The 26,627-nt window shown below is 35.2% G+C and overlaps 1 protein-coding gene across 1 annotated transcript in view; it reads left to right on the top strand.

The window, feature by feature from the left end:
• Window positions 1–11,993: 11,993 nt before the first annotated feature.
• The window catches only part of LOC136031702 (zinc finger E-box-binding homeobox protein zag-1-like), a 52,604-nt gene continuing 37,970 nt past the window's right edge, over window positions 11,994–26,627 (top strand). The window contains exons 1-2 of the mRNA XM_065711397.1: window positions 11,994–12,177; window positions 19,664–19,914. Coding sequence (XP_065567469.1) covers window positions 12,066–12,177; window positions 19,664–19,914 — 363 coding nt within the window. The 5' untranslated portion in view covers window positions 11,994–12,065. The remainder of the gene's footprint in view (window positions 12,178–19,663; window positions 19,915–26,627) is intronic.

Raw genomic sequence — 26,627 nt, 5'->3', positions numbered from 1 at the left:
TCCTATCAATAATCCCCCAGTTGGCCAACTTCCAGCAATATTTGTCTTTATTGCCTTGTCGGTTACAGCTGTTATCAGTGTCGGCAACACGTGGAATCCAAGTTGAGTTATTGGCCTTTTTTCGATTCTTTCCTCCCTCTTAGTATATTCAGTATCGCATAAGTTAACAAAGGTTTAGGCTAAGGTAAAAATATAAAGAAAAGATAAAAATTATATAATATGGAGGAGTAAAATATTTTAAATATATTTGTATTTGCAATTTGAGAATGTTCATTTTGTTCTACCATATTCACGAATCGAGATGGTTCTATGTGTAGAAGGAACAGAACTTTTTTTTTCATTAACATGTAATTATGTTCGGCTACTAAATATTTGATTCATATAGATGTATTCAAAGGTACGTCTTTCAGTCCCGCACCCCAGAAAAATTTGAGTCGTGGGTTTTCTTTAATTTTTAAGATTTTCCTCAGGGTTCACCGAATTTGTGTTTGTTCTTTCTAGTTCTCCCTCTCTCCTCCATGAAATTTTGTCTACCCAGGAAACGAAGTCCTACGCTCATTCCAGAAATCGACGTATATCGGAAATCGAAATTGTACGTTCCAAAAACCGGAAACCGAGAGTAGTTCTGAATCTGATAATCATCTACAGTACGTAACTTTCTAATCTACACTGGAATCTACGGTTGTATTGTTTTTGGTATCCCTTGTATAATGACTCGTAATTCTTAGAAGGCTTCTTCAGGGGACACTGCCAATAGCCCAACCAAATATGATTCTTTTCAATTCTTATCAAAGTAATTCTTATTCGGATTCTTACTTCGGATTTCGAAGGGTGGTGGTTCGATTCCTGGTGTGGCCAGTTATTTGGTTTGGGACGAGGATCAGTTGCATAAATCCGCAATTCCAGCCAGAGTCGATTCAGCTCTAAATGGGTACCTGGAGAAATCTGGGGAAGGTAAGCAGGAAGGGTGTAAAAGCACAGGATGGTTGGCTCTCAACCCTCCATTGCACTTCGTGGCTGATCAGCACCGTGGCTGACTTCATGCTGATCAGCACTTCGTGGCTGACCAGCAGATGGAGATCAGCACCGCTGGTTTGGACTTTAAGGGTCTAGTGCCGCATACTTTCTTACCTCTTTATTATCAAAGTAATTCAAAAGCATTGATTTTGATCGTGTATTTTTGTAGTGTTCTTACTTGTAGAGAATTGAAGATATACCTACAAACTTTAGTCCAGCTTTTGGCAAAAAATACAATAGTTTTTACCAAAATATCGTTGATGAATTTTTGGCCAGTATTCTTGACTAGGCATCAGATGACAATGGAAGAGGTGATTTTAGGTAGCGACAAAATGGATCAATTAGATAGATTCACATATGTGTGCAGCATTAGTTCTAAAATGACGGATTTAGTGAGGGTGTAAAACACAGAATAATCTATGACCAAGGTGCTTTTGCGCTGTTAATGAACGTTTGGAGGAGTAGAAAGATTAGTCATCAAACTAGGATCAGAATATTCGAGACCTTGGTAATGACAACGGTCAAGTTCTGCTCTGAAACGTAAGTGCTTCTGAAGGTGCAGGGAGCTATGTCAGATGCTTTCCAGAAGAATAGTCTTAGGATGTTGAATAGGTATAGGTATGTGAGGTATTTCTAGGGCGAAAATCCAAGATTGGTTGAGATAGCAAGGCCGTCTCTTGCGGATGAAGTACGACAGATTGTCAAAAACTTTCTTTTGACCCTCCCTTTGGTGTCCAAAGAAAGCAGGCTGTCCCTAAATTGGATGAGAAAAGTCATCAAAAATCGTTAAAAGAAAATTGAAAATTCATGGGATAGAGTGGGGAGTAAAACTTTGAAAAGATTGGAGAGAAAGAATAGCAGACGCAGTTGTCTTGGCCACAGGTAAGTTGCTGCTACAACAGGCTATTAGTAGTAATAGCTGTTGTAGTAATAAATGAGCCATGTCCCTCCTTAAATTCAAAGATTGTATTTTTCTTCGAAATTGAAGTCAAGCCAAAGGGCAATTGTAGTCAAATTTTCAGCAATCACTGATGAGGATGATCTTATATTCCTAATACAATGTGTCTGAATTAATACACAAATTGACAAATTCTGATTGTCAATATCTACATTAATGTCAAAAACAAATCCGCATTAATTTGTTTAAAAATAGCCCGCTGGATGTATTTCCGCGTTAGCTTTGTCAACAAAGAGGCATTTTATGTGTCAATTATTTGCCTAGAATTCCTGACATACCGAACGACTTTTTTTTCTATTTATTTGTATTTTTTGAAGAAAAAAATTTTCAGTGTCAATTTCACTATAAAAAAAAAATCCTCTAAAACCTATGCGGATGACCCAATTGTAAAAAAAGAAAAAACTTGTTTATACTTGTGTTAGTTTTAAAAGAGACAGACCGAAGTACATTTAAGTTCAGAATTTTTGGCGTAAGACTTTTGAATTTTATGGCATCATTTTGAGGCCCTTATTTCCCCAGTATTCCTGAGTTAAGGTCATCAACCAATCCCCAGCAAAATACTTCTATTATTCCATCTTTCCCCCAAGTGCTCGTAATCCCGACATTACTGTGGCGACTTGTCAGTCAAGCATTCTGTCTGTCATCAAATCTATCTCACTCCCAGTATTTTTAATTTAAAACGAATGCTCTGTTTCAATAACCAGAAAAGTAAAAAAAAAATATGCAAAATGGAAAGCGACTCGAATGCCCCCTACTAAGATTCCGGAAGTGAGATGATGCTCCACTAAGACTACAAAGTGATGGTCATCCCCACCCTCGTTTCTATGATTAGTTTCTTGAATGAGAAACCCTAAGCCGGAAAAGGTATAAAAGAAAACAGGTGTGTTTCTAAGCAGGTTGGCAAGGAAGGTGACACTGCCATGGAAATGAACATATGTCGGTTTGGATACTTTCAAACATCTACCTGGAGTTGAGAGAGCCACGATCGCTTTTGTGTCAATATAAAATTTCGTCAGAATAACAAACTCTAAAATTAAAAATAAATAGATACTAACACCTCAAAAATTATCGCCTCAAAATTATCACCTCAAAATGAAATCATCAAATTTGATCGCACATAAGATGCAGTTGTTGAAAATCTAACAATTACGTTTATAATCTTTACAAAATTTTACTGTATTTTTTACAAAGTTTTTGTAAGCTTTTTTCTGGTTGAAAAATTAATTTTTGATTGTAATTTTATAGGAAAGAATTTAATATTTGATCAAAATTTTGATCAAGCATAATCGTGTGCTCAACGCACCCTCACAAAAAAAACAACAAATTTCTGTGTTAAAATAAAAATACAATTATTGCAAAGTGTCAATGAAGAAGTGACGTTGTTGGCAATGGTAAGGTGATGGGGCTGAACAATCTGGAGGTATTATTTAGGACCGTGATGCGAGGCAAGGAAACCACTGAGGCAATAAGCGGTACACCATAGGATGGTAAAGAAAAGTTCGGACTGAAAAATTTTCACCGAGATTCCTGCAATTTTATCACTTGACACTGGTTCCCTCTGTGTGTGGCTTAAGGCCACACACAATTAATGGCCAGTAGAGTGACTAAGAAATTGCTGAGGTTTGCTTGAAATTTTGTAGGCAGGTATATAAACCCAAAGAGGCTTCCAAGAGGGTTATATTGCTGATCTTCAAAGTTTAGGCAATACCAGGTTTTTTTTGCAGAAATAAAGTGGAACTCAGAAGCTACGTACGCTTTTGAAAATCTGTCTTTATTCCCCTTTGGCCGCGAGGTTCTTTCCCCATAAACTTCGGGTGGAAATGAGCCGTTTTGTGAAAAGATCATAGGAGAGGCAAAAACGCTGTCAGTCATTCTCAAGTCCCATTGAACCAAGGTACTTACTACGTAAGTTTCAAGTTCATCAGAGAATAAAAACAGCCAATCTTTCTACTGATTAAATAAAAAAAAACTAATTTTTTTAGCTGAAAGTAAGGAGCGACATTAAAACTTAAAACGAACAGAAATTACTCCGAATATGAAATGAGTTGTCCCTCCACAACCCTCGCTCTTTACGCTAAAGCTTTTAATTGTTTTAAAAAGCAGAATTGTGGCAGAGTCAAACTTTAGCGTAAAGAGCGAGGGATTGCTCTTTCAAATTCAAAGAAAGTGCAAAATCTTTCTTTTAAAATATGGCGGTGGTAATGATTGTCGGGCGCGTTTGATCGGTCAATGACCAACATTGGTTTTCTAACAAACAGATTGGAGATTTATGCGCAATTAAAGTTCAAACAAAGTGTCACATGCCTTCTTACTGCTATTAAATAAAAAACACAAATTTTTTTAAGTGCAAGTAAGGAGCGACATTAAAACTTAAAACGAACAGAAATTATTCCGTACATGAAAGGGTGTTCTCCTCCTCAACGCCTCGCTCTTTACGTTAAAGTTAGGAGATTTTGCACAACTCTAATCTTTAAAACAATAAAAAATTAAGCGTAAAGAGCGGGGCGTTGAGGAGGGGACAACCCCTTTTATAAACGAAATTATTTCTGCTCGTTTTAAGTTTTAATATCGCTCCTTACTTTCAGTTGAAAAAACTTGTTTGTTTTTTTTTAATTTAATTTATGAACGTTTTTGAGTTAATGCATGTTTTGATTTTGGCTCACCGCACATGAATAATTAAAACGAAATTTGCATATTATTTTTTTATTTTTTGGCCGAATGGCTTTCTCATAGTTTTGATCGGACGGTTTTGATAAAAAAAAAAGGAGTGGGGGAGGACACCTAGTTGAACTCTAATATTTGGTTACTTAAATATGCAACTAGAACGTTTTATTTTTTATGAACGTTTTTATTAGTAATAAATATACGTAAATCACGTAACGAACTTCTATATTTATATATTTTTATTACATATATGAGGGGGTTTGCCCCATCGTCAATAGTTCACTCTTTACACTAAAGCTTGAATTTCCTTCCATTTCTTTAAGAATGACCCCTGAATCACAAAGGCCGTAGAATAAATAGTTGATAAAAATACTGCAGCGTAAAGAGCGAAGTTTTGAGGAGGAGAAGAACCCCCTTATGTACATAATAGTCTCTGTTCGTTTTAAGTTTTAATGCTGCTCCTTGCTTCCAGTTGAAAAAGCTTTTTGTTTTATTTATTTTCTCATTGTTTTTTTTTAAATAATGCTAGAAAATCCTTCGCCCCCTTTATGGAAATTCTCTTCCCTCATGATAAATTCCTCCATGGAAAGATCCCCCGCGTAGCCCCCTCTCCCCCCCCCAACGCGAAAAAAGTCCCCCTGAAAACGTATGTACACTTCCCGATAACCATTACTATGTGTAAACAATGGTCAAAGTTTGTAACTTGCAGCCCCTCTCTCGGGGACTGTGGGGGATTAAGTCGTCCCCAAAGACATAGTTATTAGGTTTTTCGACCATGCTGAGCACAATGGATATGTCAAGATTTCACCCCTGGAAAAATACAATCACCCCTGGAAAAAAAAACAAATGAACACGCATCCGTGATCTGTCTTCTGGCAAAAAATACAAAATTCCACATTTTTGTAGATAGGAGCTTGAAACTTATACAGCAGGGTTCTCTGTAAGTTCTTTGATGTAACTATTGGTATCAAAATTCCGTTTTTCAGAGTTTCGGTTACTATTGAGCCCGGCCGCTCCTTACTACAGTTTGTTACCACGAACTGTTTGAAACTGTCGTTAATTGAGATTGGTGTTGAGGTAATAGAATTGGCTGCTAAGTCTTTCATGCTCTTCAATCATGCAAATTGAAAATCTTTTTATGATTTCAGTTCGAAAAGAAGAACATATAACTTGTTCTTCTACCCACCTAGTTAATCTGCAGCTTGGACTTGTTTTTGTAGTAAGTGAGGACGTTTTTGCCCCAAGTATGGGCTTGCTTGTTTTGCACCAAATCAAGATTGACCTAGTTTTAGCATCAAATCAGGACGCAGCCCGTTTTTAACATACTTTTATTTATTAGCTTAGGAGCATCCCTGTAATTGGAATTACTTATTTTTGCGCCGATACATCGAAATTTCGCAGCTTTGAGTTTTTTCGTTTATGCAAGGAGACAATACTTAGATTGTATTTTCAATGTGTCAAGAACTAGCCTGTTTTTGCAGAGTATCTCAAACATTCAACAGCTTAGTCTCAGCGTGCTTTTGCACCTAGTCGTACATTTTGCATCGAAACAACGGCAATCCAAGGGATAAAATTAACCCTTGACTGGGCTGCCCACTTAATTGAACAATCTGTCTTGGCTTTTTTCTACAATTGGCCTTGACTTTGACTTTTCCCACAACTATTCCCTTTTTTTTAAATTCGATTTTACACTAGGGCTTAATTCGCTTTTACACCAAATCAGGACTGATTCTCACACCAGGTCGATATTTAAATTGTGTCCACACTGTGGCTGTTTACAGCCTAGTCTTAGCGCGTTCTTACACTGATTCAGGACTTAGTTAACTGCTGTATTGAATTAGGACTTGATCTGGTTTCGTACCAAGTCGGTATTTATCTTGATTTTGCACGAGTTGGGATTTTAATCATTTTTGCGCTAAACTAGGACTTAGTTCGTTTTAGCACCAAACCTGAGGATCCTTTCGTGATTATGAGAATTCCCTATTATTCAGCACGGTTCTGAATACGATCTTAAAACTGAACATAAAAATTAAACAAAAAAGGAAAATAAATAGCAAAATTAAAACTCGAACTAATATGAAACACAGCATATGATCAGTTATGCTAATTTACGAAAATGTAGGGGGACAGGGGTTTTATCGTTTCTTTAATGCAAATATCGAAAGGGTATTCTTAAAATCTAGAATGGCCCAGTTGTCCCCCCTTACCCGACACACCCCGATCGGCACCACTGTATAAGATATAAATGAGGATGTTGCCTTTTCCCCTGAGCACCCGCTCTTTAAGTCAAGATTCGTCTTTCTTATCGTGTTCAATAAAAAAAGAAATCTTCCAGGCAAGATTAATTTGACAAAAGTTTTAACTTTGTTTTGTCAATATGCTTAGAGAACAAACCGAATAATTTAGTTTTATTTTCTTACAAAAAAAATTGTTCAATTTTTTTTGCAAGGGAATTTTTAACTTGCAAAAATTTGTTGCTTTTTAACAATTGGCATTCAGCGTACACAGGCAAGGTTTTGGGTTGGGGCAGTCCCTTTCATTTAGGGTAATTTCTGTTCATTTCGAGTTACAACAGTATTCCTTACTACCGTTTATAAAATCAATCATTTTGAGCTTAGAAGAATTAGTTTCAATGAAACACGTAGCAATGTTCATTTTACAAGAAAGTGAGAGAATAATAATCTGAATTACTTGCAAGAGTAATAACATGACTTTCTACTGAAAGTAATTAATAATTCTTGTACAAACTACAAAGCAAGATATTAGTTTGGTCATGAATTTATTCAAAAATATGCGACAACTCTAATATTTCATATTTCTCTGGATAGGTTGAAAGGTTAGCAAAACAAGAAAAAAGATAATATAATCAATCCACGAAAATAAAGAAAATAAATGGTGACTGGGTAGTTAAAATTGAATGAGATCCAATCTAAGATCCAAATCTAAAGAATCCATAAAAAGAGTCTAATGGGTGATACCAGGCACGTACGCAGGAATTTTTTTTCGGGGGGGGGGGCAAAACCTTCGAAACAGCAGGTATGAAGTAGCACTTTTTTTTTATTTAGTAGCTAAATAAATGCAAAAAGCACGTACATCAGAAAATACAGTTTAACTTTAATCTTGTAGTGTTGTAGTGGATGGGAGAAAGAAGACTAAAGCCTCAGAAGTACGTTTTAGGCTCAGGTTATGTTTATAGCGATTTAGAACCAGTGATTAATCTATTATATCCTACTGAAATGGAAATTTTAGGGTTAACAGCGCAATATGGGTGCTGTGGGGAGTAGTTCTTCGATTGCAAAACGTCGATTTTAATGAAAAATGATAGTTTCCAAAATTGATCCACTAAAAGCTTTACTTTATCCTGAAAAGGGGGGGGATAAGCGCCCTAATATTAAGGATAATTCTATTTTGTAGTGGAAAGCAAACTCTCTTTACGAAAAAAAATAACAGTATAATCGCTAATTACTTCAAAGAGGGTAAAAAGTTAGACAGAAAATAAGTTAATAATTGGTCAATGACTTGACCGGATAATTGCATGCTGTAAAATCCAAAAAAGGCTTCAAACCTGAATCTAAATTATTAATAAATTTCCTATTTTTGCCAGAAATCCAAAGAAACCATGGGGAAATCAAACATTTCAAAAAATATCGCGGGGGGGGGGGGCGGTCCCGGAGGCCCCCTCCTGCGTACTTTTCAGGTCTACAGGCTAAAGTATATCCCGGGAGGGTATTTTAAAGTACCCATCTCCACTCCTTCTCCCTCTAGAGGGTCCTGAAATTCGCCTACATGACAGGTCCATACCTATTGAAATTTTGACAAACACCTTAATTTGCAGTTACCAGTTGCTTTTTCTCTGCGTTTAGTTCTGAAAATGCAATTCCTGTTATTTGAATAGAATTCTAAGCCATATCAACATTTTCTTTTTCAAAATTTAGGAAATCTATTTTCATATCTTTAAAACCTTATAAATTGGGATTGAGCAAATTTGTGAAGCTGAAAACAATTTTGTTGCACTTCATTCAAGCAGAAGATCTATTTTGCAAGGTTTCACATTTACAACACACACATTTTTAAAGGTCAACAAAGGTCAGGGCCCTCTAGAAGGAGAAGGAGTAGAGACAGGTACTTCAAAATACCTTCCCCGTGATATACTTTAGCCTGTAGACTCATCCCTAAAAGTTTCATTTTCTTAACCTAACCCCTTTCCGAGATAGCAAGAAGTCACTAAACTAGAATTTTACCCTAGTATTAATTGTGTCTTAGCTCTTTTATGTTATTTTTGACTTAAACTTTTACTATAAGCTACATAGTACTTTTGGGGGAAGGTGCATACATTCTTACAATCAAATTCTAAGTTTAAAAATGCTTGAGAATTCTAAGAAAGAAGTATTGGAATCTTAGTCTTACATATTATTAAATAAAAAAAAAACGATTTTTTTAGCTGAAAGTAAGGAGCGACATTAAAACTTAAAACGAACAGAAATTACTCCGTGTATGAAATGGGTTGTCCCCTCCGCAATCCCTCGCTCTTTACGCTAAAGCTTTTAATTGTTTTAAAAAGTATAATTGTGGCAAAGAGTCAAACTTTAGCGTAAAGAGCGAGGGATTGCGGAGGGGACAACCCATTTCATATACAGAGTAATTCCTGTTCGTTTTAAGTTTTAATGTCGCTCCTTACTTTCAGCTAAAAAAATTGGTTTTTTTTATTTAATTTCTGAACGTTTTTGAATTAATGCATGTTTGGTTTTGGCTCTCCGCACATAAATTATTAAAATGAAATTTGTATATTAATTCTTTTTTTGGCTAAATGGCTTTCTCTTAGTTTTGATCAGACGATTTTGAGAAATAAGGGGTGAAGAAGGAGGCCTAGTTGCCCTCCAATTTTTCGGTTACTTAAAAAGGCAACTAGAACTTTTAATTTTTAACGAACGTTTTTATTAGTAAAAAATATACGTAACTTAAGAATTAACTTACGTAACAAACTTTCATAACCTTATGTTTTTATTATGTATACGAGGGGATTTGTACCCTCGTTAATACCTCGCTCTTTACACTAAATCGTAAGTTTTGTCCCAATTCTTTAAGAATGACCCCTGAATCAGAAAGGCCGTAGAATAAATAGTTGAAATTACTAAAAATACTTTTGCATAAAGAGCAAGGTATTTATCTCCTCCTAAATACCTCACTCTTTATGCTAAAGTATTTTTAGAACCCCTCATATGCGTAATAATCTCTGTTCGATTTAAGTTTCAATGCTACTTCTTCCTTTCATTTGAAAAAACGTTTTCATGTTTATTTTTCATTGTTTTCTTATAGTAATGCTAGAAAATCCTGCGCCCTTTTCATTGAATTTTTTTTCCCCCATGACAGATTCCTCCAAGGGAAGATCCTCCAACATAGCCCCCTCTCCTCAGCCCCACCCCCAAACAAAATAAAATCCCCCTGAAAACGTCTTTACACTTCCCAATAACCATTACTATATGTAAACACTGGTCAAAGTTTGTAACTTGCAGCCCCTCCCCCAGGGATTGTGGAGGAGTAATTCATCCCCAAAGACATAGTTATTATTGTTTTTGACTATGCTGAACAAAATGTCTATCTCAGAATATTGATCCGTTGACTTTCGGAAAAAAATGAGCATGGGAGGGGGCCTAGATGCCCTCCAATTTTTTGGTCACTTAAAAAGGGCACTAGAACTTTTCATTTCCGTTAGAATACGCCCTCTTGCGACATTCTAGGACCACTTGGTCGATACGATGACCCCTGGGAAAAAAAAAAACAAACAAAAAAACAAACAAATAAACACGCACCCGTGATTTGTCTTCTGGCAAAAAATACAAAATTCCACATTTTTGTAGATAGGAGCTTGAAACTGCTACAGTAGGGTTCTCTGATACGCTGAATCTGATGGTGTCATTTTCGTTAAGATCCTACGACTTTTAGGGGGTGTTTCCCCCTATTTTCCTAAATAAGGCAAATTTTCTCAGGCTCGTAACTTTTGATGGGTAAGACTAAACTTGATGAAACTTAGATATATAAAATCAGCATTAAAACGCGATTCTTTTGATGTAGCTATTGATATCAAAATTCCATTTTTTAGAGTTTTGGTTACTATTGAGCCGGGTCGCTCCTTACTACAGTTCGTTACCACGAACTGTTTGATCGTTTGTATTGGACAATTTTAAAGAAACCTGTTTCCTCAATTCAAAATAGTGATTACTTCAATCGCTGAAACTAAAATTCATGTTTTTTCTCAATTCCACAAGTATGGTGTAGCCAGGGGTGTAATTTGCTATATAGCAGAGGATAGCTGTCCCCCCACACCCTAGTTTACCCGCACCCCCCTCGTGGCAATTTGGTGTCTTCAAAATTCTTGTCAAAACTAAGATAGGCTAACATATTTCAAGAATCCACAGAAACAGATTAGTTTTCTTTTGTATACCTTTGCTTTTATGGGACTATATGGCTCGATTTCATTTTGCACTTGGTCATTTTCACTTAGCTTGAGAAGATTGACTCCTACTTTTTGACCCCCAGAGTTTTGACAAAATTACGGCCTGGGATGTACCCCTATTTATTCTAAAATAGATCAAACCGGCAAATAGGAGGGGACCTTTGAACCAGCCTTAGCCCCTTAAATCTCAAGAATATCAGAATTTTATTTAGGTGTTCTATAAGGTTTGTAAAATTGTTCTGTTTTCTCATTTATTTCGGGAATTTCCGCATTCACATATGGTATGAATTGTATTCCTCTGGATGCCCAGCACCAAAAACTCTAAGCAATATAAATTCTCTTAAATACTTCTCTAAATACTTATTCTTATAATTACTCTTATTCTTAATATTATTATTCTTAATATTAATATTAATATTATTATTCTTATAATTATTCTTATTCTTATTATAAAATGCTTATACTTATAATTCTCTTAATACTTCTCTAAATACTTCTCTAAATACTTCTCTAAATAATTCTTTAAATACCTCTCTTAAATACTTAATGATATAAATTCTCTTAAATACTTCTTGATGTAAACTCTTGATATAATTATGTCGTTTCTAACCAACTTGCTCGGTATGTTTACAAAGTTCATATTTGTATATTTTCCAGATTTTTGTCTTTACCCCCTTCCTGCTACGCCAGTGGTTAAAACAAGGATTTTAATAGTTCCCACGCTTCATTTTTTTTCTATTTTTATTGCTTCAATACAATTGTTTTATTATCAACTTGTTCCTCCGGGGACCATCTCTTTGTTTCATTTTGGCCACGCCTACGGCGACGCGCAGCCCAGGTGGAGACTTCTCCTTAGAAAGCAAGCAATTCCAAGCCGCTTAGAAATTTTGTGCGCGCTTCGTGAGTCAAGTAGAAACTAACGAAACTCAAATACAACAAGGTTAACTTGATCAGTTGTTTACCGGTGTGCCTATGGTCTTATGTGCGGAAACTAGTAATATGGACTTAGCCTTAAAGAATACCACAGCTGAGCAGAGACAGGCATACTCGTATAGGCTATGGAGTCTTGCACAAACCTGGCCAGGTATGAATTTATCCTGATAATTCTAAAAATTATATTATCAATCCTTCTCAGAATCAAACACTATCAAATTATGAAAACAACTTTTGAAAATTATAAAATATTTATAATTCCTAAAAGCGCTTCCGTTAATTGTGTTTTGCCTCCCCCTAATCTTCAAATATATAGCCCAAATTTTATATTCTCCATGCATTTACCGTTTCCTGATTTTGTCGACGTTGCTTCTTGTGTCGTTAAATATATTTGAAGAAAAGAGTCACGTGCGAAAAAATCCACGGAGAATATATAATTCGGACTATATATTTGCACATTAGGGGGTGGGGTAAAGTGAAGTGAAATGCTTTTAGGAGTGATATAATTAGGTATTTTAGAATTTTCTAAAAGTTGTTTTCAGAATTTATTGTTTCCTCTCGAGGAGAAATAATTATAAACTAATACCCAACATTATTTTGGAATATATCGTAGCAATCCAGTGGCGTAATTTCTTCAGAATTACGCCAATATTTAAAAAAAAACAATATTAAAAAATGAGCTACATAGTACCACAAAGGCATACTAAAAATTACCCCCATATGGGGGTCTTTTTAGTATACCACAAAGGTATACTAAAAAGACTGATCTGTTTATGCAGATGCTTGAATTAAGTAGGATAAAAGCCTTCTTTTGGGGAAAAATGTTCTTTGGCATTCTGGAAAACTAGGGATCGGTTTTCGGACTGCCCCTACTTTACTACAGCATGATACACAGTGAGGGTAGTAACAAGAACCCCACCTATTATCTGACTTCTTAGTGAAGTTTTCGCCAATAATTCATCAAAATGAATTAAAAATAATTTTTTCCGTTTTAACAAGAAATTGAAAAGAAAAAAATTAGATTTAACATTTGCAATTTATAGAATAAATATCAAGAACTAAGTTGCATTTTTAGAATAAAAAGAAAATTAGCTTACTGTTAATATGTGAAAAAACTGAAACACTGAAATATATACATAAAAATAGGATAATTGATATTTCCAAAAAGAGGTCCTTTTTGTTAAGCCAATAAACTAACAATTTCAAGTATTTAATCGTGAATAATTTTAATAATAACATGATTGATACATAGCTTAGATTTTTAGCTATTCATTGTTAATTAAACTCTTTCCAACACCTATTTGGTAACAAAATGTGAGGGTTTGAGTATAAATAATTTTGCTCAATTGTATACTAATTTTTTACCCCTGGCCTATCTTTGATTTGACGAGATTGTTGAAGACACTAAATTTCAGCTTGGCAGTTGCACCTCTACCCCATAGCAAACTACACCCCTGTAGCGATCACGCTAAAAGGCCATATCTGACATTTTTTACACTTATGAAATAATTGCCAAAAACAAATTTATAAGTTATCTCATTCTCTTTTAAAGCTTGGCTAGATTTACTTCTTTTAATTTTATACAAGTTTGCTTTATTTTCTAGGCTCATGGGAATCATTCTCTATCTCTGTCAAAATTTTGATATCAATGTTCTCATTATTTTTATTATTACTTCGAGCTATCGCTTTTACAATACTATTATTTAAGAAAGTGTTGGCTCGGCCTAGTTTATCTCGAAAGTAAAACAGTTCAAAATAGGGATGAAACCTTTTAATTGACAGTGAACTCATTTTGGTAATAATCATCAGAGTTTTACTGCTGATGATGAAAACTGTATATTTGTTCGAAATATCCGGTTAAATGATTTTATATCTACTCACTGTCAATTAAAAGGTTTCATCCCTATTTTGAACTGTTTTACTTTCGTCATGGAGAGGTAGTGTGGTCTTCGAAATTATCTACCTAGTTTATCTATGTCCTTATTTGTTTTAAAAATAATTTATTTGAACTTGAAGCTACCCTCAAAGAGGGATCAGCAGGGACTTACCCGCGGGGGCCTCCGGCCCCTCTCACGATATTTCAGATTTTTAAGTTTGTGGGGACTTCTCATTCAAAAAATAAAAAATGTTTTTTAATACCCCCCCCACAAAAAAACTTCCACGCGGGCAATGTATTGCGAGTCCCTTTTTTATCCTCCTCAAGGTTTTATCTGGGATTTGACCCCCCCCCCCCGAAAAAAAATCCAGGATACGGCCCTTATCCTCCTGTTTTACTTTGCCCTGATGATTCGACTATTCGAACAAGCGTTTTTTTGCCATTATTTCAGGAAGTCTGACAATGAGTGATACAACTTTCTGGCACGACAGCACGATATATAGGACAAAATTATATATTACTTTCATATTGTTTAAATTTCTAATTAAAAGCCGAAGTTGGGATTTTTATGAATTCAAGAATCGATCTTGGATCACTGTTAACCAGGTTGCAAACCGGTGAAAAAAATCACTAGATTTTACTGATTTTTTGGTTTATTTAGTGATTTTTTTCCAGTAATCTAGTGATTTATGTGCTGATTTAGTGATTTTTTAGTTTAGGTAATATAAAAACACGAAAAATAGTGTTAAAACACTAGGGGTGGCAACCCTACTGATCACAATGTAAACCCGGTGCTGCCAGTGTTACATAATTTTCCTCTTTTCTAAAGATGCGATCTATTTTATGTTTTAGGACTTTTACTTTTAAAATTATCTCTCTTTCCACAATCAAAAATACCTGCATTGTTTACACCCTGTCTTTACCCAAGACTGAACTTGCGATAAAATAAGAAAAAAAGTATCGATTCTATGAGTCTTGCCACTGGTTTGAAGATTTGACTAACTGTACTCTGGCGGATTCAGGGGGCTGGGAGGGGCCCCCCAAAATATTTTTTTCCAGCACCCTCTTAACCTGTTTTTTCCTTTTGCTCTTTTTTGAGAATGAATGCGTTAATTTGGTCAATTATTGGCACCTTCGTCATATTCCCCCCAAGATTTTGCTCATTAGCGCCCTTGTCACATTGGGCCTTCCCCAAGAGTATGCTCCAGATCCGCCCTGTAACTGTACATAAATTAACTAACTGAAATTGGATATTTTCTTTTATTTAATATCAGGAAAATTTTACTTTCAAAAGAGGGATTCTTAATTTCGTTAAATCAGTTTTATTGGGAAGAAAAAAGCTATTTTGAAAACTGACTAACCTGAAATTGGTAGGTAGTATGTAGATAAAATTTGGCTCCACAAACTTTCCGTAAATACGAACCTGAGAAAATTTGCAAGATTTTCGAAAAAGCCATGAAACACCCCCAGAAACTCGAGAAATCTTAAAGGAAATCCCACCAGGAAATCCGCAAAAATGTGAAATTTTGTATTATTTTACCAGAAGAAAGAACACCGATGCATCAAAAGTATAGTCTGATTCCTTCTCCCTCCATTCTCTTCGAAGGCCTATTTAACAGCCTATTGAGGTTTCCCATTCCATTAGTATGCTTCTTTTTTGTGAGTTATAAGTACATAAAACAGATAAGACCATTTTTATTTTACCTTTAAATTTCAATTGAATATAATGCCTATTTTTCATTTGACCATAGACATTGATAATTCGGCTTTTATCTTTCCCTACCCCTCATTCATATATCACATCCTGAGTCATAACATTACGTGAGATCGTTTTGATAACGGTATGCCCTATAGAAATGGTAGCCTATTTAGCCTTTCGGTTTTATGAACAAGCCGTGACAAGAAGCCTTCAGTTGTAATTTTGATGGATTGGACAAGTTTAAATGAAATAATCGGATAATCAGTAAGTCATTTATTAGATTATTGATAATTTATCAACTAGATTATCAGTCAGTTACTATTACAGTTTTTTTTATCATAGATTAAATTTTAAATTGACTTAAAATTGCGCTAAGGACAACTCGAGTTTTGTAGATTGAAATTGATTCGTCAACCAGGGTTCTTGTATAAGATTAACTCCAATGGCTTAAAAATGAATGTACCATTCAATTCCACATTAAGTGTTCTTTCCAAATATAACAATAGCTACTGTTGCATTTGCATCCTAACCCCCCCCCCCCCAATGCTGGGTAAAGACTAGCCCTAGGTTATATACAAAGATACGCTGGTTTTACGTCTTTTTTTGTTGGCTTTGTTTGCCATTGATAAGCATAACAAATAATGCAAACTTACAAAATCGGCAAATTATCGTATTAGCTTCGGGGTGTACCTAGTCCCATTAGGCATATTAACGAATTAATACAGAAAAGGAATAACAATTGGGGCTATAGAGAAGGAAACATGTTAGGAAACCAATCCTTTCTTCATAATATGCAGAAAAATTGTAGATTACCCATTTTGAAGGTCCATCCACAATACTTTACCCCCCTCCCCCAATTTTTAAGTATATCGCCCAAATTATATATGCCTCACGGATTTTACCCTGTGTTGCTCTTTTTTCAACCTGTGTACCCGTAAATTAAGTCAACGTTGACGAAATAAAGAAATCAGAAATATATAGTTCTGGCTATATATTTGCGCATTAGCACATGGGGGGTACATGGGGGTAGGGGTAAAGTATACAAATATATTGGAAGTGCCTTCAAATGAATTAGCTTCAATTTTTCTGCATTTTATGAAGTAAGAATTGTTTTCTTAACATGTTTCCTTCTCAATAGCCCTAGCTTTAGGCTTATACAAATTTTAGCCTAAGCTTCGCTGATTTTGTTGTTATTTCTGTTTCAAATTGGCAGTATGATTCACCCATTGATAATTAAAAATGCGAACTTGTAATTTCATCCTTCTCTACCTGTAACTCTTGAAAGTACTAATTTTTTGGGGGGCTTTACATATTTGTTCCAAGTGCGATAGGAATGGAGGTAGGGGTTTGAAGATAGCTTCCCAGATTGTTATTTGGGCTGTTGATTTTGAGAGATCGCTGACTTTTAGAAACCGCAGACACCAGGGGTGACATGCCAAGCATGGCAGAGACTGTTTCATGTGTGGCGGAACTGTGCCATGCGTAGTGGATCTAAGCAACACACGTGACACTCCAAGGTGTGCATCAAGGGATGGAAAGTTGTGACCCCTTGGCGGATCCGTTTTTGAAAGGGTGAAATTCCGAATGATGGGCCTTCGCTGTCTTGCCAAAATAAGGCCTAAGAAGATTTTACGGGGTTTACACTAATCTTTCAATAAGAAAAAACTATAATGAAATGTTTTAAATTACCTTTTAATTATTTTATCTTGACCAAATCTAGTTGAAAGGATTTTTTGCATTTTAGAAAGCAGCCTAGTTGTAAGGCTTGGAAAATTGAATAGAAAACATAGCCTAAAAATTGACTAAGTCCTTTGCTTCGAGTCTTAAGCCCAGCGCCCATGGGCAAATGTTTTGAGACTAGAATTGCTAACCAATTGCGCACGCAACTGTTTTGTGATCATGGCTTTGAAGTAGAATGGGGGCCCACCCACGAGTCAATCCGGATAAGACTGGTTTCCAATCAGTCTAAAATCAGCTCCGTATGAGCCTCTAACCATGGTTATACACTTGCGTTGCAGATTGTTGACCGTACATTTTCGGGAGCTACTGCGCTGATCGTCTCCAATTATTTTGGCTCTTTGCATGTCAGACCAAGAATTAAACATGAAATTCATAGAAGTGGAGAAGTATGAAGAGATGTACAATTCTGTACAAGATGTACAAATTCTGTAAAATGCGACATTGTGTAAAATGCGGTAAATTTTCTATCTGTTTGAGACAGTTCTTTTCCTGCTAAGATCAGATGAGACTTTGTATTCTTTCCCAAGTAGGGATGGACCCAATACTCCCTCTACACCGTACAAAACCTGTGGTACTCATAGTAATCAATTAAGTCTTCCTTGTCGGAATTCAACATAGTTAAACACACTATACTGCTCAATTAGATATTTACTGAGCTCAGAAAGGTCTCTAGAACTGACATAACCTGTCTAGGACAGGCTTATATATAGGGCTTATGCTACTTTTAATGACCAAAACTGCAAACAAAGAGCCTAATATAAGGCCTACTAGGTCTACTACTACTACAAGCAACTCCATGCGTCACCAAGCCGCCTGAGTCCAGCACAGCTACGTGCGACCACAGGTGCGGATCTATAACATACTGTAATATGGTGTAGGACTACTACAATTCTTAGTTTTAATTGGTCGTAAATTTTTAGTTTCAATTATTTTAATGACAGTCAGTAAATATAACACTGCAATAGCGGAAGGTCATGCCCAAGCCCCTCTCGCCCTGAAACATCGACATTTTCCGATTGTTTCTTTCATTCCCTATGAAATTCACTGGCGGATCAAGGATGGTCTGGGAGGTCCCCCCAAGAGTTTTTTCGTTTTTTAATCTTATTTTAGAATACATTTGTCAATTTGGTCAATTATTGGCACCTTTGTTATATTGGGCCCCCTCCAAGATTTTGCTCACTGGCGCCCTTGTCACATTGGACCTCCCCCCAAGATTTTGCTCTAGACCTCCTCATAACTGGCATAAATAAACACTAATACAACACTGTGGCCATATGGTTCACCCAGACAATCTTTTAGAAGGACCACTACGAACTTTCACTTGGGAATGGCCTAAAATTCCAAGGATATGCAGTGGAGGCACGCCCTGTAGGCCTGAGCCCTGACCTAGAGTTTTTGGGTCTGCCCCACTGTGTGTATAGAAACATATATCCTATAAAATATCATGTAACTAGACAATGGGTTGGAAGGATCTTATGGAACCCTTCCCGTTTTGTGCGTGCGTGTCCTTCCTTTATAGCCACGAAGTTCATTATTATACAATGAATTTGATAGAAACAAGAATTATTGTGTAACCTAGAATCTTCCATATTTTCTGTTAAAACACATATTTAGAAGTCCTTTCAGCTAAGAAGTGGCGTAATTTCATTAAAATCCGGGGGGGCAAATTTGAAGTCAATTTTTCCAAATCAAGTGAAAATGACAGTAAGAATTAAAAAATAAGCCATTTGGTACCATAGAGGTACTATTTAGTACTATAAAAGCACTATACAGGTATTTTATAGTACTTTAAAGATAACCATATACTAAAAAACTGATCTATTTCTGTTGAAGCTTGAATTATGCAGATTTATCTTAGTTTGAGAAGATTTTGGAAGAAACTAAATTTCAGCTGGGGGAGTTGCAAACTGGTCTGGGGGAGGGACAAGCCGATGTCTTGGAGAGACAGCTACCCCCCCTGCCCCATAGCAAATACGTCCCTGCAGCCAAGGGTGGATACAGATTTACACTTTTTGGGACCTCACCCAAACCATTGGATCGACATCCACCCCTACTTTCAGCCATTTCTTGTGAAAATAGGGAGCAGTCTTGTCTACCTCCTCAAATGGCATTTCTGAAGACCGTGATTTGCTAGAAAGAAACTTTCTTTCTTTTTAGAAAGTATTTCTTTAAATGAACTAGGAGGAATCTTGTATCAAGCTTTTATTGCTCTTTTCTTCATTTTCTACCTTAATTTATAATCATTATCCTAAAGCCGCTAGATGACAGTTGAAAAATGGGTTCCAGTCCAAACTTTCCATTCTCCTGGATTTTCTATTTCAGGTGCTTTGAACTTGAACGAAGAAATTCCAACTGAATATTTTGTCAAATGCTACCAGTGCAACAAAGGCTTTCCTGGTTTATCGGCACTTAGAACCCATTTGAAAGTATTTCATGGTGAAAAAGGCGACTTTTCAGAAAAATCTGACGTAAGAAAAGAGAGAAAATATTCATGCTTTCAGTGCGGAATGAAATTCGGTGATAAGGACAGTTTGGAAAGACACGAGCTAAGTCATGCTCCAAATTCCCAAGTGGTAAGTCTCTTGATTAGATAGTCCTATACCCTGTCATTAGCTACTTTCTGTCTGATCATTATAAAAAGGCTGACAATACAGGTTATGTATGTTGTATTCTACCAAGTTTTATATTCTAAGGGAACTGTAGCTTCAATTCGCGAACATTTTGGGGAGGAAGGTGCAAAATCTATTTATCTAAATCTAGGGAGGATGAAATTGTTTTTTTTTTTAATTTATTCAATGAAAATACCGAAAATGGCCCTCAAATGAAAATTGCTCCTCCCAAAAAGTTTTTTTTCAAAATCTATGAGGGGCAAAGAAATCTGGGGGCACATGGCCCTTGCCTCATATCCCAATTGACGCCGTTGCAAATGAAAAAATACGATAGCGATATTTGTATATAGTTTTCCAGGTTTGAGGGGGTGGCACAAGATTCCCTGTGGCAACACAATTGGGCAAGAAGAGCTCTCCTATGGAGTGCTAGGGTATGTCGAGTCATAGCTAGGGTAAATTTACCCATTGAGCCATATGAGGCATGTGTACAGAGACGGGGGACTTTGGTCCTATTCTTAAAAATTTCAAGGACTTACCAATGTTCTTTTTATTTTCATATATATTCCTACAATATGCCTGTTTTGGAGTTTTAGCTGAATACCCCTCCCTCCATCTGAAGTGCGCCCCTAGAGTTAGCCCCTGCTTACGTGCCTGGTTTATAGCTTTTAAAAATCAGATTTTGTCCGAGGTTAAAGAGATTTATCTAGCTACTCAAGCGTACAAAACACAAGTACAAAGGGGGTATCAGGCTGAGTGTCCCCTCCTCAACTCAAAATTTAATATTTTTTTGTATTTTTTCCTATATAACCATGTAATTTGCCTGTTTTAGTTTTTGTCCCCCTCCTACCTCGCCACCTTCCACCCTCTACGTTATAAAATTATCTGTACAATTGACTACTGTTTATGGACCTTTTGACAAATTCAGGGTGCTGAATTGTTGGTTTTCTGCTAAAATATTTGAAAAAAAAACTGCTACGAGAAAAATCAACCGAACTGTATACAACCCTCATTACGAAAATACAAGCACTCTAAATTTGTCGGATTCAATCAGCTGAAAGCTACCGTCAAAAGATTTTTTTTACTATTGGCCCTTATCGTCTGATCTTTAAAGGGTTTCGTACCCCCAGCAAATTCACCCCTTTTACGTCATATACACCTGGATCACCCTGCAGTGATTGCATTATTGATCAGCCACATGAGCAGGTGATAGATTGCCCCCTGTCGGACTTTATTGAGAGTAACATAAATTCAGATTTTCATTGTGATTGCGCGCGTGTTAGCTAACCGATTCAGGGCGACAAAATGCAAATATCGAAAACGGGATCTGTTCACTCACCCGAAATGGATTTATCATAAAAGACGGATGCTGGAAATCTGTCTCCCCCTGGCCGCTCACGCACGCTTGGCTTTTGTTCATCCCCCAATGTAGTATAAATTGGAATAGTACCCCTCCCTCCTATCCACTAAGGTAGAATGAGGAAAATTGAGATGATGATTGCTTTCACCTGCTTAAAGCCGGCGGTTCGTTCGATTTGTAAAAGGATTAGCCGTATTGCCGATATATGTCAATTGTTTGTGGTTAATGCTATTCTGTTCCAAATCAAAGGAACGCTATATAAACTTTTCATCTCTATTTTAATGTGTATTATAAAATCATTACTTCAGACCGCCCTCTATCACTCAACTTTTTTCTTAACCATTTATTTATATCTTCACTAAAAGAGATCGAATCCCTAACCTTTAAAAAACGCCAGGTTTTTTTTATTCAGAATACGACCACCCCAAAATTTTGAAGTACCTTTTTATATCGAAAATCGAAAAAAGAATCGAAAAAAAACTATTGAGAATTTGCAATATAAATTAGTTTTTTTGAGTACCCCCCCCCCTTTAATTTCATAAATATAGACATGTCCCAGGACTGGCATAAAATATAATAAAGATCATTTTGAAGAAAACTGACTTTTCAAAAATATAAAAAGCAAGCAGCAGGCCACTTCTTGTTAATTATTGTTGTTGAATTATAATCCACCTGTAATTTCTTTCGTATAGAAAATTACATCCACACATAGAAATACGTATACATATAGGTATACATACATACGTATACATAAGTATACGTATACGTCTACATATAATGAAAAGAGAAATCACCAATGCAACAGCACAAACACATAAAAAAAAAAGGAGACAGAAGGAGAAAAGGAAGACTGTTTTCCTAAATTAGTGATTAATATAGACCAGCACTTGAATGAGGCCTTAACACTACTCATCCATACAATCACATAGGTCAAACAGCATAGCCATATACAATCAACCATAAAGAATAATCCGTGATACGTATAGAAAATAGAAATCTACGTGCAATTGCTGTTGTTCTTGTGTTTATGCGAACTTTCTTTTTTTTTATCTTCTTTTCTTTCGAGTTCCAATGACATTGAACATGAATTCTAATTGCTGGAATTGGTTAAGTGGGATTTTACACAACTTATATATTAAGTTATTTGTAAAAGTTGAAAATTCAGTTGTAATGAAAAATACATCGTATGCAAGTTTTTTGGTTGTTTCTTAAACCAAGTTTAAAAAAGAAAACCTTGGTGGTAAATCAGCAAAATAAGCTAAACATAAATATAATATGTGACCAAACAGCTTATAAGGTATGGCTCTCCTTGGAAGAGTTGTCTTAACAAATAAAAAAAATTGAATTTTTGCGGTAGAATATCTCAAAATATGGTATCTAACAGCAAAACAAGGCGCACCTTTCCTTTGAAGATATAGTTCACTTTGGGAATCAGCGGATTAAAAGTATTTGAATTTAATACGGACAAAAATGATGTCAAATTTATCTAATGAGCTTTACTTGTTTTATATTTGCGGTTTGATGTGGCAACACTGACGAAAATATGGTACTACCCACAAAACTTCACAATTCTTAAACATCGAAAAACATCTGAGAAAATTGTTATTTTCGTGAGCAGACCTAAGATAGGCCCAGGGAGTAAACAAAAATGATTTTGATGTCCTATGCTGTTATACACGGGTTTTCAAATAAATAAATAAATGAGAATTGAACAAGTTTTCGTGTAAAAATGTGATTTTTTAACTTGATATATTACTTCATCCAAAATTTTCTGTTGGGACCATTCTGGAAAATTACGCATAATTTTTTAAATGCTGTGGTGTTAAGATAGAAGTTTTAAACCGCGTTTTATGTTAAAACACATAAAACTCATAAACGCGAAGAATTTCCATCTATACGAACAATAATACCACTTTCCTTGTTATATACTTCATCCAAATTTTATATTGGGACCATTCTGGAAAATTCTGCATATTTTTTTAAAAGGTTGTGGCGTTAAGATAGAAGTTTTAACCGCGTTATACGTCAGTTTTCTGGGGAAATATGCTACAAATAGTAGGAATATATTGCTTGTGGCAACTGCTGCTGCTGTGGCTTATGGCGCTTTATCAATAGAATCGAACTAAAAAGTACTACTATCTTAGATGTACTCATACGTCAGTTGGGGAAATATGCTACAAATAGCGCGAATATATTGCTTATGGCAACCCTAATGTCATTAACTCAGCCAGGTAATTTAATTGGGGGTTGGGCAGGTGCTACCTGGATCTTTATCTCTACTAATATGTAAATTGGAACAATTTGTTTTTTATTCATTTCTTAAGGTTGTCTTGTTTCCATCATAATGTGGCATCGTTTCCAGGGAGGAGGGGATCTCGTCCTTAGGGGGCCCTGAGAGGCTTGTTAGGGGACTGGGGGAGAATACATAAACGTAATATAAATATTCATTAAAATTATAAGGTATAAGGTAGGCTACAAATCATAAGGTATAATTATTAAGGCATACAATTCATCATAGTTAACATGTTTTCAGTTTCTTTATTTTTCTAATAACAAATTTGGTTTTTCGTATATTTATATTCTTTATGAAATATAGGTGTAACCAGCTGTGGAATTGAATCCTTTTTAGGAATTAGATATAATATTTGGTGGTGGGGACAACTTCTTAGAAGTCTCGTAAAATGTTTTTTGAAGTTTCCCCATTGTTCAACTGAGGTGACAGTACGCAGACTGATTCTAGTCCAAAGATGTCACCAAGGAGGAGCAATTAAAAAAATAAATTTTGAGTCTGCCTGTCAAAATAAAACGGGAATTATTAATCCATTTTTTTATCAATACTTGGCTACATTAGAGATTTATGACTCATTTATTTTATTTTCTTTCTAAGTTTATTTTACCACTTGTGTACTGCGTAGAAAAAGGGTTTACCAAATTAATTCGTAACTTATCAACAAACTCAACTAATCAACAAAGGGAAGTTTTACTTGATAATTTGAACAGGAAGTACCTCGAAATCCTAAAAAACTTAAAATTTAGATTGGATGGGTGAGGGGGAGGTGTACAGTGAGTTGTTGGTAGCAGTAGTAGTAGTAGTAGTAGTGATAGTAGCAGTAGTATGTTCTCTAGTGTTGATTCTTTGTAAAATACTGATGAAATTTGACATATTAACGCAAGACAAGCTGTGGTCCGTTTGTGGATTATTTTAGACGCCCCAGGAAGTTTATTTTAGTTTGTCTTTTCAAGTTCAATATAAATTTGTCTCCGGTCACGTGAATTAATGATGGAATTTATGTAACCACTATTGGGAGTGGGAAAGGGGTGATCTATTGCAATTAGTTTTATAATACAAAAGAAATTGAAATTATCATGTAAAAATAGCAGAAATCATGAAAAATAATAAAAATTCATTAAAATGAAAGGTGGTGCTAAATTAAGTGTCGAGTGGTGATTTCCACGTCGCAATTATAAAATATAATTTAAATCTATATATAAATATATAATTAAATCTATAATATAAATTTATATTTATATGTAATACAAAATATATTTTTATATAATATATTTATAATAAATTTATATATATATATTAAAATATATTTGTATAATATATATTTATTATTTATATATAATAATTATGATTTTATAAATTATATATTTATAAAATATAATTATAAATAATTTTATTTTATGATTTATTTATATTATTATTTTATGATTTTAATTATAAAATAAGGAGTAATAAGGAAATCAGGTCCCGTTCTTTTGTTATTTACGTTTCGGAATTACATAATGATTAATCATTACTTATTCAAGTCTACCCCTCCGCAAAGAGCAAGTTTTAGCGGGATAGACCATACACATAATACGTACTACTACTGCTACTACTGACAACTCATCGCAGCACTAAGCCGCTAATATAATTTTTTTAATCCTCCCTTTTCCCCCGCTGATAAAGGTTTCCAGATTTGAAGCTGGAATATTCGGACACTTTTTAGTATTTATATAAAGAAAAATTTTTGTTTTTATCTTTTCAAAGTTCCACCGTCTCAATTAACAGTTTTACTCATTTTTATATTTCCTATACATTTTAAGTATAACTGAAAAGGCAGTATGGTCTAAGAAATTATTTGCTTCTGCTTCATGATCAGTAATAATACAATAAAGCCCCACCTCTTGTTTTCATTAAATATTAATCAGTGGATGCGGACAGCATCCAATGGCACCAAAAAGCAAGGATTAAAGAAACAGGAAAAGAAAAGAAAAAAAAAAGAAAAAAAAAGGAATCAAAGTAAAAATAAAAGATGGGTTTCTGTACAACGAACTCACATTTTTGGTAATATTGTGAAGTCGTAAAACAGCTATCGTAAAAAGTACATTAAAGATGAAATTATCTAAGCATAAGTTGATGATTGCAGTAAATCAAAAAATTATGTCACATATTTACAGGAGAAAAAAAAGAAAATGTTTTTTTGTTTTAGACTGTCGTTGGCGAACAGTTGTTTGTACGAAGGTTTATATCTAACCTTCCAAACAAGACAAATGTCATTATGATGTCAAAATACTCTCCCAACTATTTTTTGATTTTATAAAAGGAGACATTTCGGATTTAAGGAAAAATAGAAACTCCGGCAATCTCGGAACTTAAATAAGATACAGAAAATGGAATCAGATCAATCGATGAAGCGTGTGTCGTTTAATAGGGTAATGAGTTTTAAAACATCTCTTTGACCGAAAATTTTTAGCATAAGGGCTTTAGAATAACGGTAGTCGATAACTGACTTAATCAAACAGTTCGTGGTAACGAACTGTAAGTGAAGAACGACGTGGCTCAATAGTAACCGATGCTCTAAAAACGCAATTTTTATATCTATAGATAACCCTATACCAAAAGAATCGGCCTATTATGATCATCGCAAATGAATAAGATTTGTTAAGTTTAGTGTTAACTATCAAAAGCTACGAGGCTGAGAAAATTTGCCTGATTTTCGAAATAGAGGATAACATCCCCTAAAAGTCAAGGAATCTTAATGAAATTAGCGCTATCATATGCAGCATATCAAAGAACGCTATTGTATGAGTTTCAAGCTCCTATCTGCAAAAATGTGGATTGTTGTGTTTTTTTTTTTTTGCCAGAAGAAAGATCACGGACGCGTGTTTATTTGTTTTTTTTTATGTTTTCTCCATGGGGGATTGCATCAAACCAATAGTCCAAGAATATCAGGAAAGGACTCATTCGAATGGAAATTTTACCGGATTGGTATTACCTTGAGTCTCATTCCATACGGGGAGGGGGTCCATGGAAGAAGTTTTCCATGGGACA

Source organism: Artemia franciscana, chromosome 10 (genome assembly GCF_032884065.1).
Source record: "Artemia franciscana chromosome 10, ASM3288406v1, whole genome shotgun sequence".
In the NCBI taxonomy this organism is placed as follows: Eukaryota; Metazoa; Arthropoda; class Branchiopoda; order Anostraca; family Artemiidae; genus Artemia; species Artemia franciscana.
Note: the sequence above shows the minus strand (reverse complement) of the source record. Positions and strands in the feature narration are given on the sequence as shown.